General features: G+C 28.8%; 1 protein-coding gene across 5 annotated transcripts in view; it reads left to right on the plus strand.

Annotated features, from left to right (window-relative positions):
* Positions 1–18795, plus strand: part of LOC145187933 (putative E3 ubiquitin-protein ligase HERC1) — a 52746-nt gene that overhangs the window by 28644 nt on the left and 5307 nt on the right. For 3 of the 5 annotated variants that reach the window (XR_016449329.1, XM_090076894.1, XM_090076895.1), the window contains 18 exons: positions 63–174; positions 396–465; positions 4437–4616; positions 4978–5105; positions 5210–5278; positions 5545–5666; positions 6036–6300; positions 6420–6524; positions 10859–11035; positions 12620–12865; positions 13123–13453; positions 13607–13788; positions 14102–14257; positions 16534–16759; positions 16900–17154; positions 17994–18208; positions 18291–18451; positions 18580–18745. Coding sequence is in view for 2 of the 5 variants with exons in the window: in XM_090076894.1 (XP_089933020.1) it covers positions 63–174; positions 396–465; positions 4437–4616; positions 4978–5105; positions 5210–5278; positions 5545–5666; positions 6036–6300; positions 6420–6524; positions 10859–11035; positions 12620–12865; positions 13123–13453; positions 13607–13788; positions 14102–14257; positions 16534–16759; positions 16900–17154; positions 17994–18208; positions 18291–18451; positions 18580–18745 (3166 nt within the window). In the remaining 3 variants the exon portion in view is untranslated. Of the gene's footprint in view, positions 1–62; positions 175–395; positions 466–4436; positions 4617–4977; positions 5106–5209; positions 5279–5544; positions 5667–6035; positions 6301–6419; positions 6525–10858; positions 11036–12619; positions 12866–13122; positions 13454–13606; positions 13789–14101; positions 14258–15353; positions 15437–16065; positions 16275–16533; positions 16760–16899; positions 17155–17993; positions 18209–18290; positions 18452–18579; positions 18746–18795 lie in introns of those variants that run through there. The other 2 variants (XR_016449330.1, XR_016449331.1) reach the window with 2 other exon arrangements.

The raw sequence follows: 18795 nt of genomic DNA on the forward strand, positions 1-18795 counted from the left end.
AGATAATGCTGGGTATATGTTGTTTGTTTGTTTTTTATTTTTTTGTTTTTTTTGTTTTAAAGTGATGGGAATGGCAACATGATTGTTAAAAATAAACTTAATTTAAGAGAAAACATCTTTTCAGAAAGTTTTTTGGCAGACTCTGCTCGTAGGATTAAACTCATGAGCTATAATGTAAGAATCTCTTCAACAGTTTTCTTTCTTTCTGTCTTGTGCAAATTAAATTTTAATTGAAATAGCACATTTATGTATCTAATTTATTTTGATAATATATTATGCATAAAACAAAAACTAGTAAATGTGTAAAAGCATTTTTAAAATAATTTCCAGCTAATAATTAAGATTATTAGCTTGAAATTATTTTAAAAATTCTCCTGCTTAAAATTTTCTTTCAGCAATCTGGTGATATTGTAGCCGGTATAATCAGCGGTAGTATGCTAAAAGTAGCCTTCCAAAAAAAGCCAGGTCTCTACTTTTTTTAAAGATCAGTTTGAGAATGAGATGCAATTATTGTTTATGTTTAATTATTTGCGTTATGTAACAAAGCAGTTGAAAAATTTTACATAGGGTTGTGATTGAAAAAATATTCATTGTTTTAGTAATTTAATAGTTATATAAGTAATTAATAGTAGTTTTTTTTAAAAGAATACATTTATGTTAAAAAATACCTAAAAAATTAGGTTGTTTATAAATACCATCAAAATAAAATTTCAAGAATTGAGCCTTTTGTTAATGTTTTTGAAGCACTGTTCAAATAGTCCACTTGCTTATTCTGAGTAAGTAGTCATTTAATGGAAAAATATCTAGTGAATACGGTGAATGGGGCAACACATTCCATCCAAGTGTTTCCAATGTGTCTTTGACTGAATTTAGCCTCATGAGGATGAGAATTGTTGTGTTAAAGAATATTTGTCTGTTGGCCCATTCTGGTTGTTTTGCATTAAATAGTGATAGTTTAACCAGATTTCAAAAGTTCCTAATATACCCTTCTGGTTTCATCAAATTTAAAAAAAAATGTTTCTGTGGATTTTACATTAAATGTTTCTGTGGATGTTACATTTTGGAATCAATTTTACTAGTTAACCTGGTTCAGTAAAAATGTTCACTTAAGATTTTCAAAATAAATACATTTTTCATAAAGACAATACTGCACAAAAATGACTTCCTTTGTTGCCTTTCAATCAAAATTTCCTGTTATTTTTTGCTTTTCTTTTTTATGTTTGATAAAATATGGGTTCTAATCAGGGTTGGTACCCAAAAACCCAAACCCAAAAGCCCAAATCTAAAAACTCAAGAGCAAAAATCCAACTTACTGGGCTTTTGGTCTAAAATTTTTTATTTATAGCTTTTTCAATCATAAATTAATTTCGATTAACTTTAAAGATTAGATGCTGCTCAACAATTGAACAATTTTTCTTATGATGACAAAATAAGGAGTTAAGTGTCAAATATTTCATAACTGAGACATTTTTTTTTACTTGGAGCAGTATTATTCAAACTTAAAAGTTTAGAACAAAGTCATCAAGCAAAGTCATCTTGATCTTAAATGTTTGTAAGTTTGTGCATTTCAGCTTTTTGTTCTTCTAAAGGATTTCTAATTTTGCTCCAAATAATACCAAAGGATGAGAAAAGTCTTTTAATGGGTTCAGAACTAGCTAGGCAAGTGTGCAATTGCCTTAAAAACCTTGCAAATTTTCAAGTAGATGAAGACTTTGATTCCTTCATTTCTATAATTCTCCATTAATTTGTTATTGATTTTGTGCTTTTTACACAATCATTGAACAAATATATAGGAAAACAGTTAGCGTCTTTTAGTTTAAATACATAGTAGTCAGGCATAAATTCAGGATAGACTTCATTCAATCATTCCTCAGTTTCTGCTTCTTGACTTCAATATTCTTCCAAAGTAAATATAAAAGTAAGTTAAAGTAGTAAATGTAAATGTAAATTTTACCTACAGGGAGCTCTGTTATTTAAATTTAATCACATACAATATTATAATTTTTTAATAATTTTATAGAATGTTATTTTCATATTTTAAATCTGTTAAATTGGCTAAAAAATGATATAAAATGAATTGCTTTCTTAAACTTCTTTAAAAGATCAATTTTGCACAGAGCTAATTTTTCATCATTTATGAGGTTTTGCTAAATCTCAACTGCTTCAGACAATATTCTATCATCTGCCTGCAACTAAAGGAAACATAATAATTTAGTTTATAATTATGTAAATAAAGTTAATGATGTTATGGTGCCAGAAATATGTAGTGTTAATATATTTTTATCATCGAATTTAATACATCAAGCAACTAACTAAGCAAACTAAGTTGTTAACCTTATTTAATGCAGTGCCAACAATTTTCAGTTGTGCTTGTAAATTTATTGTCAATCAGTCTTTCAATTGACAGATCAATCAACACTATATCCTCACCTCTAATGTTGACATACAGGGAGTGAATAGATATCTGTCTTTATATAAGCTAACTGGGAGTTCCAGTGAGTATATTAGGTTGCTGTGGCATTGAAATATTAAAAAATAGTTTCAGTGTACACTAGCTAGAATCTCTTTTGCAATATTTATTACTTAGGCCTGTATTATTAACACATCTGTTTTGTTTCATAGTATTTTATCATAGAATATGATCAGTAAGTTAATAAAAATCTATTTGGTGCATACATGTGGTTATGGTTATGAAAATATTTATGAATTTCTACAATGTTTTGTTATGGACTTTGAAAGACATCCTTTTTCATCCAAATTTAGAAAAAGAACAGAGCAACCATATATTATCAGCTTAGGGACTTCAGTCTGCAAGAGATTATTCTAGACATTTTATTTTAGTTGTCAGTGCATACTGCAAATATCTAAAATGAAAATATATTTATATTAGCTTTCTCCTTATCTTTATCTAGCACTTCAATTAGTTAATTTAACTTAATTCAAATTTTTAATAGGCCTATACAAGATTGTTAGAAAAATCTGCTACTTTAAATACATTTAAAAAATTTCATTTCAAATGAATGATTGAAATAACATCATTACACACACACGTGCGCGCGCGCACACACACACAGGCACAGGCACAAATCTTTGTTGATGGTTTCTTTTGAAATTTTTGAAAATGAAATGATTGCATCCTTAGCAGCCTGAGTATAATATTCTGCTGTTTTTGAATGACTTTAGCTTGAGCTGTAGAAATGAGATAAGGTTTACTTCCTTATGGATATTATGAGTAATTATAGGATCATTAATAACCATACTTCAACCACTTTAAATTAAGGTAACAACACAAGCATCAGCAAGATCATTTTTTATTGAATTGATTACTTATTATGATTGGTTAGGCATGATGGTGCAGATGTAGATGGCCTTGACTCTAAAACTGATATATTGCTAAATACTTATGGAATCATTAGCATTCCCTTTTTTCTTTCTTCTGCACTTATCTAACTGGGTCTTAACTCTCTCTCTCTCTATTTTTTAAATTATGCTTTCTTTGCAATAATTGCATATTACTCTATTTGGTTGATCACTTAATGTGGTCACTTCATTCTACTCACTAGCCTTTTTTCTTCCATCTGAATGATACTTTGGCATGTTAAAGTACATGTTATCTACTTATATTTTAAATATAACTAAAGTTTAAAATTTATATCTCTATTTTAAATTAGTTTTACATTTGAAAAAAAATGCAGCTTATTTACTGAGCTATTACATAAGACAATATACCTGTAAAAATGAAAAATAGCTTTTAAATAACTATAAGTTAATCCAATTTTGTTTCTAAAGATTTGTACCAAAATAGAGATTTTGTTTTAGAAAAAAACCAATAATCTAAAAACCCAGTTTGTTAGGTTTTTGCCAACCCTGGTTCTAATTCATATAGAACCCAAAGTCCTTCCTTTTTTTTTCTTTCATATTGACTGTCAAATATTTGAAATGGCTGGTTGACTTAATGCTTTAAATGAATCTGACAGTTGTTGTTGACAGTTGTTGATGACAGTTATTGCTGACAGTTGTTGTTGAGTTTGTGCAATGTTATCCAATATTGCTTCTGGATTATGTATCTTTGATTTTTTTTCAAAATAAGTAATAACAATATGCAACAACACTTTCATGTTGTTATTATTTTTATTTTAAAAAAACTGCTACTGAAAGTTGTTTACATTTTTAGCTTGTAAAAAATACTTAATGATAAAGATGTTTGACTGTACTTCACATAATAATAGCAGTATCAGCTGACAAATGTAGAACATTTGTCAGCTGATACTGCTATTATTATGTGTGGTTAGAGCGATTAGTTGGCTAATGGTTGTTATGTACTCACATACTTATTACATTATAGTTACATAAGTGGTTTGTAAAGCATAAAAAGTAGCAATTTTTTGTGTGGGTTGCATATTTTTCACAAGTCATATGATTTGAATAATATTTAGAGCTAATATTCTACACAGTTGATATTCGTCAAGTTTCATGTTTTGCATGGCCAACAATGGTCCACAGTTCTGATAACAAGTTAGTACTAGGTACAAAATGTGGCAAGGTCTACCTGGTTGTAGTGCAATTAGAAGATACTTTTGGAGTTTCAAAGTTGAATCATTGCTCTCACTCTTATGGTTTGTTTTTTATCAATATCTTTTGCTTAAAACCTCAATGCTTAGCCTAATTTTCTTGCTTATAAAATGTTTTGTATAAAAATTATGAAGTAATTTACTTTTACTTTTAAAATGTCCTAAAAATTTCATCTTTGTTTCTTTTTCTGTTTATCTTTTTACATTTATTTACTTACAAATATTTGTAAATCTGTTGACCTTTTTTTATGATTTTGATAATTAACTTTTATGCTCCTGATTTGCAATAATTTGGGGTGCAACCAGAGCAAGATGTATTTTTTGCATAGGTTGCTAAAGTAGAAATGATGTTGTAAAATCAATGCCTTTATACTTTTGATGTAGTAAAGACAAATGTTATTTTTAGAAGCTATTACTTCTGTCGCTTTAAATGACTCCTCAGGTGAACTGGTAGTAGGCTATGCAAATGGATCATTATTTATTGGTGGCGTATCAGATAAAATGTGGAGTCAAGTTATAAAAAACCCACTAAATGTAACCATTTTGAATTTTTTTAACTTTTTTTTTTTTTGCTTTGTTTGATATAACTTTTGATTTGTTTGATATAATTTATATACTAAAGTTACCTTTTATTTAAGGTGGCAGTTACAGATATTCAATTTGACTTATCTGGTTTGTGTTTTGCTACATTAGCAAATAAAATCAAGGTTTTTTTAGCTTGATAAATAGTATTTAATTAATGCATAATAATTATCTAGAGTTTTTGTTTGTAATTAAATTATACTTTTTTTAGTCCTAAAACTTAAACTCTAAAAGAAATTCAGGGAGCATTAAAAAAAAAAACTTTTTAAAAAATACTTCATTACATAATGTTGTCTCAAAACAAAAACTGCTTCAAGAAGTCACCCAAAATAATAAGGCTTTTTTTTTTTTTTTGCTGTAAAATTTTTTTTTTTCCTATTTTATTTTCAAGGTTTGGATAGTAGGTGAGCAGCGCGCAGTTTGCTTGCACTTGCTTGAACTAAATGAGATAGAACCAACAGTTTTTTCATGGAAACCAACTCAAAGAAATGATAGTGATTTAGCTATAGCTGTGTAAGTATTATTAGAGGGAGAAAAATCTGTTGGTTTATTTCTCAAGTTATTGAAATGATTTAATATAAGTTATTGTAATGTAAGGCTTACCATGTAAGTCGGATTTAAATGTGCACGTATATTATCACTCTTATTTTATGTATAAATTTTCTTATTAAAAAAGATAGTTATCCAACTGTAGTTTATTAAATTATTTCTTAATTTTGAAAAATATAGTATATGTGTTATAGTAAATGCATTAGAGTATGTATGCTTTATTGTTGCTCATGATTTAACTATACATCCTATATAGTTAACCCTATATTGTAAAAGCATCAAAAATAATTTAATGGTAGTTTACACTGTTTTTAAACTAGTTCCATACTTTAGAGGTTTTAAAGATGGTACAATAAATCTGTGGACATTTTCAAAACCTCAAAGACCAACCGCTCTTTCTCACTCTGATTTCCAGCCATACTGCAACCTAGATGAGCTCATGTTGATGGATATTGATTGTTCTTGTTCCAAAATGGAAACAATATCTTTACTGACTTTGTGTTACTTAAATAGTCCGATTAGTCATCTTTCATTCAGTAATGGTGCACATTTAGCATCAGCTTGTCAAAATGGAGCAGTATATTCTTTTGAGCTAAATGTAATTATGTATATAACTAATAATTATGCTATTTATTTTGTACTGTTTTTACTTTCAAAGATTAAATTATAGATTTATTATTAGTTATGAATATTGCATCTATTATATGATTTCTTTAGAATGAAACCCTTCTTGCCCCTAGAAAGATTGGGGATTCTATTGTTCCAATCAAATTCTTGTTCTGGTTAGATGATTGTGTGGGGTACATTGAACAATACTCCACTGTAAGTGTATTTCTTTTCAATATGCTGAAAATATCCTGCTCTTTACTAAATTGCTAAGCCTATTAACGAAATGATCTGCTCATTGGCTACAGCAGAAAGAGCTTGATTGACCTTTCAATTTATTCACTCGCGACTAAGAAATCATCTTAGGAATGAGAGAGTTGAAAAGCTGGTATTTTTGTATAACATTAGCGTGCTGATGGACACAAATGACAAGACTGATTATATTCTTGAAGATGGTGCAATTCTCAATGAAATTGAATGTAAAGAAATCACCTAATAGGCGCCAGCATTATATTTTTTTTATTACTGTAAGAATCTTTGAAAACTCCTATTGTTACAAATCACTGAATTTATAATACAGTTAAAATATTACTTAAATCATTTTTTAAGTTTAAAACCTTTTTTTGTTGATTTCAAAAAATCGTCTGCAAAGCAGTAAATTTTGTCGGCGCTGACGTCTGTACAAACAAATTACACTGTGCAGATATGCGCAGACAGTCCAAACCCTAAGGAAAACTTAATTGATATCAAAAATATGCCAATCAGGTTTTGATCAGATTATCAAAAATTACTAATGCCTGGAAACTAACTTAAAAGTTAAAATACTCCTCACAACATTTTACAGCTTTGACATCTGAAATTTGTGAACAAACAATAGTTGGTTGCATTTATTCAATGCTTATAGGTGAGCAGGAATTCAAATTAGAAATTACTAGCTTGATTACAGTTCCTGATTTTTTCACCTAAAATATTTGGAGAATTGCAGAAGGAATGATAAAGTTCTGTTAAAAAAGGCTGTTTATTTACTTTGACTTATTGACTACTAATTCTTTTAGTTCATTGAACTTGTAAAGAGTAATATATAGGTAACATTTTGATGTCTAGCAATTTCTAATTGTCTTCATTTTAATTGCTTTTTTCTGTCTATCTTTTAATGTTATATTCTTTCTACCATGCTTTCCAACCTGCTGTGATCCCCAGTATCAGTTGTGAAAACCTTAAAAAGTGTTAAGTAAGGAATAGAACTGTACCAGTTCTATCCTTTGCTTAACACTATCTTTTATTTATTTATTTATTATTTTAGAGTGTGTATAAAGCTTTAATTTTTCTCTATTGTCTATGTAGCTACAATCTCTTGTTGATTGTTTTAGATAACATTTTATGTGAATTTGAATCTCTATTCTAATCTTTTTTCCTTTTTTTTAGTTCTACCTTTTTAATTATCATAAGTTTTTTAAAATCTTGAATTCTTAAATAAGTTGCTTCAAGGGGAGTAAGGAGTGTCATAAGTTGTTCCAAAGGCAATAAGTAGTGGCATAAGTATCTCCAAAGGCAATAAGAATGTCAAAAGTAGAATTTCAAATTTTTTCAGTAAAACTTATCAAGCTGATAAAAAAAAAAGGCTAGTTAAACTCATTAATTTCTTTTTTTTTTAAACATGATTTTACTGAATACAACTCCCACTGAAAGACTTTCAGTGCGAGTTATAAATTTTTATAGAATAGTTGCTTTATTGCACTTTTTGTTGCTTCATTACATAAGAAATTTGTAGTTGTGTCTCAAAGCAGCTCATAAGTAATACAAATGTAATAGTCTGACTAAGTATGGTTCAGCAATCATTTAGATTTTCCTATAAAATCCTTCATTCTGTTAAAACTATATTTTATTACTTCTTTTTTTTTGAATAAAACAAAAAGATATTCTTTGCTGCTTCTCTTTTAACCAAAACAATTGTGTGCCTCAGTAATCAGCTTAAGAAACTTACAATTTTAGAGCAGGCAGTTCCAATGATACCACAAAAAATAAGCCAGGTTTTGTTTGTTTCAGAGACCTACACATTGGCTCATGAATTATAATTTTTAATTACTGAATCATCAATCAAATTAAATTTTTCTAAACTTTTCTTATAAAGCAGTTGTAATTTAGAGCAATAGTGTTAAAAGTCTGGCTCTACTTTACAACAGCCTCACTGAAACTTCAGTTCCCCGAAATTGCATTTAGCACTAACCTTATGGTTCAAGAAAATCCTTTAAGTTGTTGAAAGAGTACAACTTGTAGTTTACAAAAATGGTAACCCTAAAATCAGGCATTAAAGTATGCCAGAGAAAATTGCATTTAAAATTTCACCAAAAATAAGGTTTTTTTATGACCCAAATGACAACTCAGTTTTGCATTTTTACAGCATGCAATAATTTAAATTAACCATTTTGATTGGAAGAGATATGAAATTTATGCCAAAACCATTTTGTTGTAATTTGGCACATGGAGGGACATGCTGATCCAATATTATGCATGGTTGTGGGTCAGGGTGTCTTTTTATGTGCCAAATTACCATAAGTGTATCAAATACGGCACACTTATGGTGACTATTAAAAACAATGCTTCTTTTGTTTGATAAGAGTAAATAATTTATTAGTGATATCTTGACTTAAAAGTGACATTACAAATGTAAACGGTCTGATCTTTAAAATATAAATTATAATAAATAATTGGTATAACTCACACAAAAAAAAAGAATTGCCAAAGGTAGAGAAATGCTATTCAAGCTGTCTGACTAGTGTCAGCAAGGTAAAGCCTCGTTCCTGTAAAAAATCAACGCTTCAGCAAAATCTATTTGAATTAGCATCAAAAAACCAGGTGGCTTCTGAAACTATTGCCAAACATGTTCTCTGGACAGCTCCAGCTTCTCCAAAGAGAATAATTTATCTCTCTCAAGCTTCTGGTCCAAAACTATTCGAAAGCTTCCGGTGTCAACAGTTGCTGGTTGAAATTTGTAAAGATTTGCCTGAAACTTACAACAATTTCAAAATTTTAATGGATCTTGTGCATGTAGATGAGCTACAATTTGTTTTATCATACGACATGAAACTTGCAAGCATTATCTGTGGCATTCAGGCTCACTCCAGCATGTATCTGTGCTGCTGGTGCAATATCAGTTCCAGAGATCTGCATCTAACAGAGTCCCTAAGAACTTTTTGATCAATCAAAAAGCTTACAATGACTATGTCACTGCCGCAAAAGATATCAAAACAAATGTGTTCACAAATTTTGACAACTTGTGACATCATCCCTCCTATTGAGCTGCACCTGATAATTGACATTATCTCTCCTATGGCGCTGTACCTGATGATTGGTGTTGTCAACTACATTCTGAAATGTCTTAAGAGTGTATTGGATTCTCTAAATGAATGGCTGACAAATCTTCACATTAATCCTCAGCCTTTCCATGGTGGACATTTCAATGGTCCTGATTGCCAAAAAATATTGAAAAAATCTGATGATCTTCTTCAATGTGCTAAAAGTCTCTCAGCATACAAAGCCATTCGAATAATTGACATTTTGAAAAGGTTTAACAAAGTTGAGTCTTGTTTTGGAAACAAACTGTGTCCCAACTCTCAGGAAAAAATTCAAGAATTCAAAGCATCATTTTTTTCAGCCAACCTTAACACAACCTCAAAAGTTCATGTTGTCTTTTATCATGTTGAGCATTTAAAATTGATTTGATTCACTATAAATTCCAATCGAGCAGCATTTTCGGAGAAAATGCTGCTCGATTGGAATTTATAGTGAATCGGCTACTAAAGCCCTCTACCACGCTTTTCAAGCTTATTAGGATCTATTTAAATGTGACTTTACAAATCCAAATTACAGAACAAGACTAAAACACTGTTTAGCAGACTTCAATGCCAAACACATGTAAAGCATCCAATTAATTGGTTCATATGCTAATTATTTACAAGGATATTTGTCATCAAACAAAGAACTTTAACAGAAAAATTATTGCTACTAACCTCTCAAAATGTGATAATTCTAACCCTTTGAAATGAAAAAGAATTTTTGTCTTAAATTGATTTTTATTAAATACCTGTTATATAAAATGTTTAAACATCTATGTCAAAAAATTAACAATGTTTTTGACATACCTAAAGAAAATGATGTTGTAAAAATGCAAAACTGAGTTGTCATTAGGACCATAAAAAAAACCTTGTTTTTGGTGAAATTGTAAATGCAATTTTCTGTGGCATACTTTAATGCCTGATTTTAAGGTTTGGATTTTTGTAAACTATAAGTTGTACTTTTTCAACAACCTAAAGGATTTTCTTGAGTCATGATTAGGGCTAAATGCAATTTTGGGGAATCAAGAGAAACTGGCTTTAAAATAGCACAACAGATTAATTATGGTAGTGTAGAGAACTTATTAGTCTATAATAAACAACTTTTTTAAATTTTGAATGAGTTTTAGAATGTGAAAATGTCTTTTTTATTTATTTTACTTCTATTTTTTGTAATGCAGGAATAATTTTAATTTTTTTTTTTTTTTTAATTTATAGGATATAAACTTTGTTAATGTATTAAAGCTAAAGAAAACTACAGATTCTCCTCTTGTTCGACATGCTGATCATTTATTTTCTTTAATTGGATGCAACTCACAGTGTCTGTATCCGGATCTTAAGTTTTTCTTAACTCAGCTTTTCCCTTTGTTGAAATCACAGTACAAGTATGAACAGGTCAGTGAGATGTTAATCATGTTGTTTAATCTTTTTTTTTAAGTTAAATTCTGTTAATAAGTTTTCAAAAATTTTAAAATAATGAAAGCAACTGCATAAAACTCGGTTTTAACATCAAAAATAATAAAAATTAGAGTTTCTTTAAAAAAATAGTAATTAAGATATTGGTTATAAAGCCTAGAAACAATTTTGACAAAAAGTTTATGCAAAGTTCAACAACTATTAATAAAATTTTTTTCAGAGATTTTTCAATTCAGTAAAATCATTTTAGTGAAGATGCACATTAGTTTTTCATATCAATGAATTAGTAAAAAAACAATATAAATTGCCCTTAAAAAGGCTTCTAGACACAGTTATTTAGTTTTTGAAAATCACTGTCTGATGATCTGAACTTAAGCCAAATTAACTGCTAATATTATTTACATCATTTCACCTTTTTACAATTAATAATGTGCATATCAATCACATGTGCAATAGGAATGCATGAAAAATTGTTTTTTCATAATCAGTAACCATACCTTTTTTCATTAAAATTCACATCTCACTTTTAACACTTTTGCAACTGTTCATAGCTGTTGGCACGATTTTTTTGTGTAATTCTTTAGAACTTTTCAACATGCTCCAATGTGATTCTGTTTCTATTGGACGCTTTTTCCTTTGATTATCAAGGTCATTCTGAAGTTGGATTGACATCAAGTGATTAAGGCAGTCACTTTTTAGTTTGAATTTTGAGTTTTTAAGTTTATTCAATAAATTTTTCAAAGTTTAGGTTAATATCCAGTTGCATCACAAAGTTTGCACCAATTTTATTCCATTCATATGTTCCTTACCAAAATGTTATGACTTATTTGAAATCACATCTAAATATTGGAAAAGCATCATAGATTTAAAATGGGTCTCCAGTCCATAACTGAACCTCTGCCATGTTTAATAGTTTAAGTTATGCAGTTAGGTATCATTTTCTTGAAAGTAAAGCACCACACAATTGTTTTCAATTTGCTACCAAATATCTCAATGTTTGATTTTGTTTTGTTGCATTAACCTCACTAAAGTTGTTTCATTATGAATTTTCTTTAGAAGTGGCTTTGACAATTATAATATAATGAAAAATAAAATCTAATATTCAGTGGGTTGTCGGAAATTATTTTTTTCTTATTATGATAATTGTTATCAATTTACATCAACAAGAATATTATCAAAAGATTTTCATGCCTAATATTTAGTAATCCACATAATAACTAAAAATTATTTTGATTTTCAAAAAGATTCTGCTTAATTACACCAATTGGTTTACTTTATTTAACAGTTTATATTCTTATTATATAAAGATATGTTTCTAATTGTTTTTTATATCCCTAATGGCTTTATGTTTTTTTGTTGTTGTTTGTTTGTTTTTTTTTTGTTTGTTTGGTTTCAAATTTAAATGATTTTGTATATTCAAATAGAGTGATACTTTTCTACATGTCTGTCGTCTATCAATCTGTCTGTCTCTGTAGTTATATACATTATGATAATATGTTATGTGGGAAAGTGGGTGATGTGGGAAAATGATTTATGATAATTGTATTATATGTTTAAATTTAGAATCATGTTTCAACAGGTGCACAACTGATCTTTTCCTCATATTTGCAATCTCTTGTAAATATTGCGTTGCTATTGAGGTATGATGTTTTATTAAACAACTGTGAGTTTGGAGCATATGATGACATGCATTGGCTAAAGTTATACTGCAGCACTATTTGGTCAGGAATTGCTCTAAAGAACCGTATTGATTTTCCAAAATCATTTTTGGAACTTAACTGTAAATCAGATATCAGTGAAAAGACTTTGGTGAGTTAATATTGTAGAATAAAAGATTCAATAACAAAATTTCTTAAATAAATTTGAGATAAGCACAGTATTGAAATGAAATTAAGATTGGTTTGATATTGAAATGTTGTTGAGATGTGTACAGTATTTGATGTGTAATTGAGACTAATTTTCATTAAGTTTTATTTTTGATTTGTTAAAAAATAACTTTATGTATGAACTTCTTTTGTTTGCTTTTTCCCTCTTCTATTGTTTTAGAATAAATGTTCTTTGATTAGGAAAATTCCTATTGGAGTTTAACTCAAGATTATGAAATTATGCATTGGTTTACTAATGCACCTAAAGACTGGGAGTTAGTGATTCCACAATCTGTTTATGTTTGGGGATCTAATGCACATGGAGAGTTACCAGAGGTGGGAGAAACATGTTTGTTGCCTCATTTTGTGTCATCATTTAAACAAGTTCGTGAGATTGTGTGTGGTCAAAGTTGTACATTTCTTTTACAAACTAATGGAGCAGTCTTTGCGTGTGGGGAAGGCACTTATGGAAGGTTGGGTCAAGGAACTTCAGATGATGAACATACTTTGATACCAATAACTGAATTACTAGGTCAAAATTAATTTTTTCTTTTTCACAAAAAGGTTTTCTAACCTCAACTGGTGAAATAAAAAGGTTTGATATAATATGGTTTTTAGTGTGAAATCTAGTATGTCTTTATATAATCTATAACAAAAATAAAATTGATGAAATCTTTTTATTTAGGCTATATGATAATTCAGTTGGCTACTTCGTTGGGTGGTGATGGCCATACTTTGGCTGTAGCTGATAGTGGTGAAGTCTTTAGTTGGGGTGATGGTGATTATGGAAAGTTGGGGCATGGAAACAGTGAGAGACAAAGAAAACCAAAGCAAATTATGGCCCTTCATGCAGAGCATGTTGTGCAGGTACATTTTTTAAATGATTGTTGAACAAATATGCCTAGAGTAAAAATTGCTATGAGTTAAAACTAGGAATTAAAAAAAAGTTAAATTTTTGACATGTAGAAATTGGGTAAAAACAAAGATATGAAAATAGTTTATGTTAACCAAGACAGTTTACATAGTAGTATGCAAGAAAAGATGGATATATTTTTTATTTATTACATTTCAAGCTAGATACAAACTTTTAGTAATTTTAAATATTTATATTTTTATTTTTCCAATAAAGATTAATTTTATCTATTACATTGAATAATCTTGAATCTCCAATAATTTTTAGGCATCATGTGGTTTTAAGCATTCTGCTGTGTTAACTAAAGATGGTAAAGTGTTCACATTTGGCCAAGGTCAAAATGGGACCCAGGGAGATGATGGAAATTCACCTCAAAAAACCCCACAATTAGTATTATCACTAAAAAATGAACCTATATCACAGGTTTGGTGTAAAATTTATGTAGTTTCTTAACTTTTTTCACCATTTTAAACTCACCATTTGGAGGAAATTATGAACAACATGGGAGATTTTTTATTGATTAATTAGTTGTTAATTTTTGTTGAAAGTCAATCTTTTAAAAAATTTTAAAAAACAGCAGGAACTTAGTTTCCAATACTTTAATTGAATACCACACATTTGAAGTCAATCATGGTGATAAAAATCTTAAAATACTTTTTTTCATCATATTTTTCACAGTTTATACTTTTAAGAGCTCATCTTCTGCATGACTTATTGCTAGTGAAATAATATTTTATTGCAACTACATTACAGCTCAAGATAATAGTTCTTTAAATAAAATTAATTCAGATGATTTGAGATTAAGTAACTATAAATCATAATTGATCCACTGCCGTGTTTTTCTTTTAATAGTGTTTGGCAAAAGATGCTTGCCCTCCCTCTAACATACAAAAACTTGTTGGTTTAACCCAAAAATTTGAAATTTAAATTCATCATTCTAAAGGAATTTTTTAGTTATTTTTTGAGATTTTGTGTTTTCTGGCCAATCTTTATTTTGTGGCCAAACAGTAGTTTTTCAGCCATTTATGTCTTGTCCTAAAGTTATAATCCTTAAGCATTTTGGCTTCTATTGTAAGTGCTGCAATCTACTGTTAGTAATGATACATTCTTTTTTTTATTACTTTACTTGTTTAGTAGTCATCTGAAGTCTTGCAATGATTCTTCTGCTTTTTTTTAAATATTAGTTTCTTTATGTCTTCATAGAACATTCTGCACAGTTTAGAAGTTCTTTAAAACTATTTTTTTTCCATGGTTCATCTGAGTGATTAATTTTTTTTATCCCATATCTTACAAATTAGAAAGATTGAAATATAAATATTAATTATAAATATAAATATATTTATGTGAATGAATCTTTATTAAGTATTATTAGTAGAATGAAATACAGGAAAAATCTGTTTGTTTTTGTTGCTAATAAAAAAGCAGTAATATCTTTTGCAACTACCTTACAGTTGCACCTAGATAATTTGTCATTTTGATAAAATTAAAAACTGTTAATTAAAAATCTCTCATCTACCAGGTGCATCACGTAAGCACAGAATGTCAATACCAATTCTGTGACAAGCTTGATTTGGTCTTTAAAATGTTTCAAGATGTTTCAAGGTCGTTTTTTTTTTTTAGAGATTTTTTAGTTTGTCAATAATATTAAGATTTACAAGAGTTTTCAAGACTTTTTACCAATTAAAAGTTAGTGATAATTTTTAATTGGTTAACCTTTATAGCATCTGCTATAATTTTCATTCTTATTTTTATTTTTTGGTTTGTGTGCAGTTTATTAACATTTATAATAGAATAATTTAAAAATGAGAAATATATATATATATATATATATATATATACATGCATACATACATACATACATACATACATACATACATACATACATACATACATACATACATACATACATACATACATACATACATACATACATACATACATACATACATACATACATATATATATATATATATATATATATATATATATATATATATATATATATATATATATATACATATATATATATATATATATATATATATATATATATATATATATATATATAAAAGTCAATTTCAGAGATTCTAGAACTGCTAAATGTGTCAAAAAAATGTTCTTTTACTAAGTTAAGTCAAATTTAAAAGTTTATGGAGATGTACTAAAGTCTAAGAAAGTGAATTAAAACACTGTTAGAAAAAAAAGAACCATAAGAAGTGTGTTTGATCTAGGAGCCAAGTTACAAGAAGATATGTATCCAACAGTTCCCTAAGGTTGTACCAGAACAAACCAATTATCCAGATCTCCCTAAAGTTATTTTTGAATAACCAGACATAGTCAGCAACATTGTTTTTGGGCAATATTGAAGATTGCTTTTTTTAATCTACAGATGTTAATCCATTAGATTTTTCAGCATGGGCTAAAATTGATTTAGAAGACTTAAGTTATGCATTTAAAATTAATTCCTCTAAGATTAAATTAAATATTCCTAAACATGTACAAGTTAGATAAGTTTGTAAATGTTTAAAGTTACATCAAAGCTGATGAAGTTCTGGTCATTTTTTGAAAAATAATCTGAATTTCTGCACTTATGTAATGCACCTGTTATGTCGAATTTATTTTATACAAAAGTTAGAATTCCTTTATTTCCTGCTGTTAATTTAAGGCTTTTAAATACAAGAGGTATTTTTTTAATGCAGATTGCTTGTGGTAAGAATCATACTCTGGCTCTTAGTTGTGACAGCAAAAGGCTTTATGCTTGGGGTGATGGTGAATGTGGAAAGTTAGGTCTGGGATCAACAACTTTAAAAGTTATCCCAAGTCTTGTAGACAATTTAAGAAATGATTGCCTGAAAAAAATTGCATGTGGATCAAAATTTTCAGTTGTCCTCAGTGCTAATGGATATCTTTATACATTTGGACATGGTATATTGATCTTTAAAACTAATTTCTTGTATTTGCTTTATATTTACTTACAAAATTAACATAAATAAAGTGGAAGTTCAGCATGATTTTTGATTATACCAGTTATTATTCTATTTTATGTTATTTTAAATGAATTTTAGAGGATTTTATTGGAAATCCTGATGCTGAATCTTGTGATAACACTATTCCACAGCTGGTTCATCCATTGATAGGACATCCTATTATTGATTTGGCAGCTGGCTGTGATTATATACTCGCTCTTGATAACGCTGGTAACCTTTGGGCATGGGGTACAAATGCAAGTGCACAGTTGGGCATTGGAAATATGAATCCTCAGTATCTACCCTGTCTGGTTAACTCATTGATTGGTGCTAACATTACAAGATTGTCTGCAGGTGGTTAGCATTTTCAACAGTTTGAATTTTAAACTAATGTATTTTATAAAAATCTTATTTCTTTGTGTTTGAAATTGTTGGTATTGTTGTTGATGTTGTTGTTGATGTTGTTGTTGTTGTTGTTGTTATTGTTGTTACTGTTATTATGATATTGTGCAGGACAATAGTAATAGAATCTAATATGTATATAGAATAAGATTAAGGAAAGTTGAAAAAATGAGACAATATGACATAAAAAGGGATTTGGGGTAAACAAATAGTTAATACAACATAATACAACACAAAATTTGGAAAATCATCATAGAGATTAAATTTTTGCCTTAAATTTTAATATTACTGACAGTAGATAGATACCCTGACTCAATACTAAATATTCATTTTTCTCAATTTGCTTGCCATCAGAGGCAATTTTTCCAATTTAGCAGCCTCTTTGAATATTGATTTAAAAATTGTTGCTTAAATTGAAGTTAGGATTTGTTGAGACATTCTAAACAGATTAAGGGGGTCAACCAGTTAATGAAAAAGTTAAAATCTATAACTTTTATACCCAAAAAAGCTATATTTTGATTTGTGTAATTAAGAATTACAATCACATATTCCCAGTCAGCATGGTCCAGTCAGAGTGGTCAAATATAAAATTTTATGCTGGATTTACCCTTAAAAATTGTATTTTGATACTTTAAATAGGTCTCTTAATTTTTGCTAATTTTTAGTATTCTGGCCCTCTGAGCAATCTTTAGAAATTTCAAATATTTTATCGAGAAGAAAAATTGCAAAGTTTTTACAACAAAAAAGTTTATTTGATTTTTTACTTGACTTTTATTCTTCTCAAATGGCAGGAACAACCCATTGTGCAGCTTGGTCTGGTTTTCTATCATTACCTCGTTCCAGTACACAATTACAAATTGGCACACCAACTTCTATTCCATTACATTATAAATCATTGCGAGATGTTGAAGTGGAGCTGATTCGAGACCGATTTAATGTACTCTGGAATTTTTCTGACATGGTCTCTCAAACTTGGAAGTTAATGAGTCTTAGTCGATCAATAAAAGTAGGTCTTAAAGTTTTTTAGCTGTTGTATTGTCTAATATTTATAATTTATATTATTCATTAATTCTTTTATTACTATTTAGAGTACACCTGAATCATTTCTCTATTTGTTTGAAGATGGTATTTTACGGCCTCTTCTTTCAATGAGAACGCACGCTCTTCCTCTGGTTCGTGCGCTTAGATCTACCTTGTTGAGATCAAGGTTGCCCCAACCACAGATAATTGTTAAGCGTTTTGATACAAGGTAACCTATTGAATACAATATTAGTTTTTTATAAAGCACTTTTGCATTTTTAAACACTTATCTGTCTAGTTTACGCTAGTAAGTTTACTAATTGTCAATCAGTTTTTGTTTTTTTTTTTTTGTTTAAGTGGTAAACCGTGTGAGACAGTATTCAAACAAGTTGCCGATCAAGTTTTGGCATTTGCGTCTTCTGATTTACTTATACTAACTAAAGCATGGAAAATTAAACTCTTAAATGAAGCTGCAGACGACGCAGGCGGTGTTTTTGATGAAATAGCCACTCAAATGTGCATGGTATATGCATCATTATTCACCTGACGTTTAAACAGCTTCTAAACGTTTTT

Source organism: Hydra viridissima, unplaced genomic scaffold (assembly GCF_058129835.1).
Source record: "Hydra viridissima isolate aposymbiotic clone 2 unplaced genomic scaffold, HvirCarnegie_v1 scaffold_1, whole genome shotgun sequence".
NCBI lineage: Eukaryota > Metazoa > Cnidaria > Hydrozoa > Anthoathecata > Hydridae > Hydra > Hydra viridissima.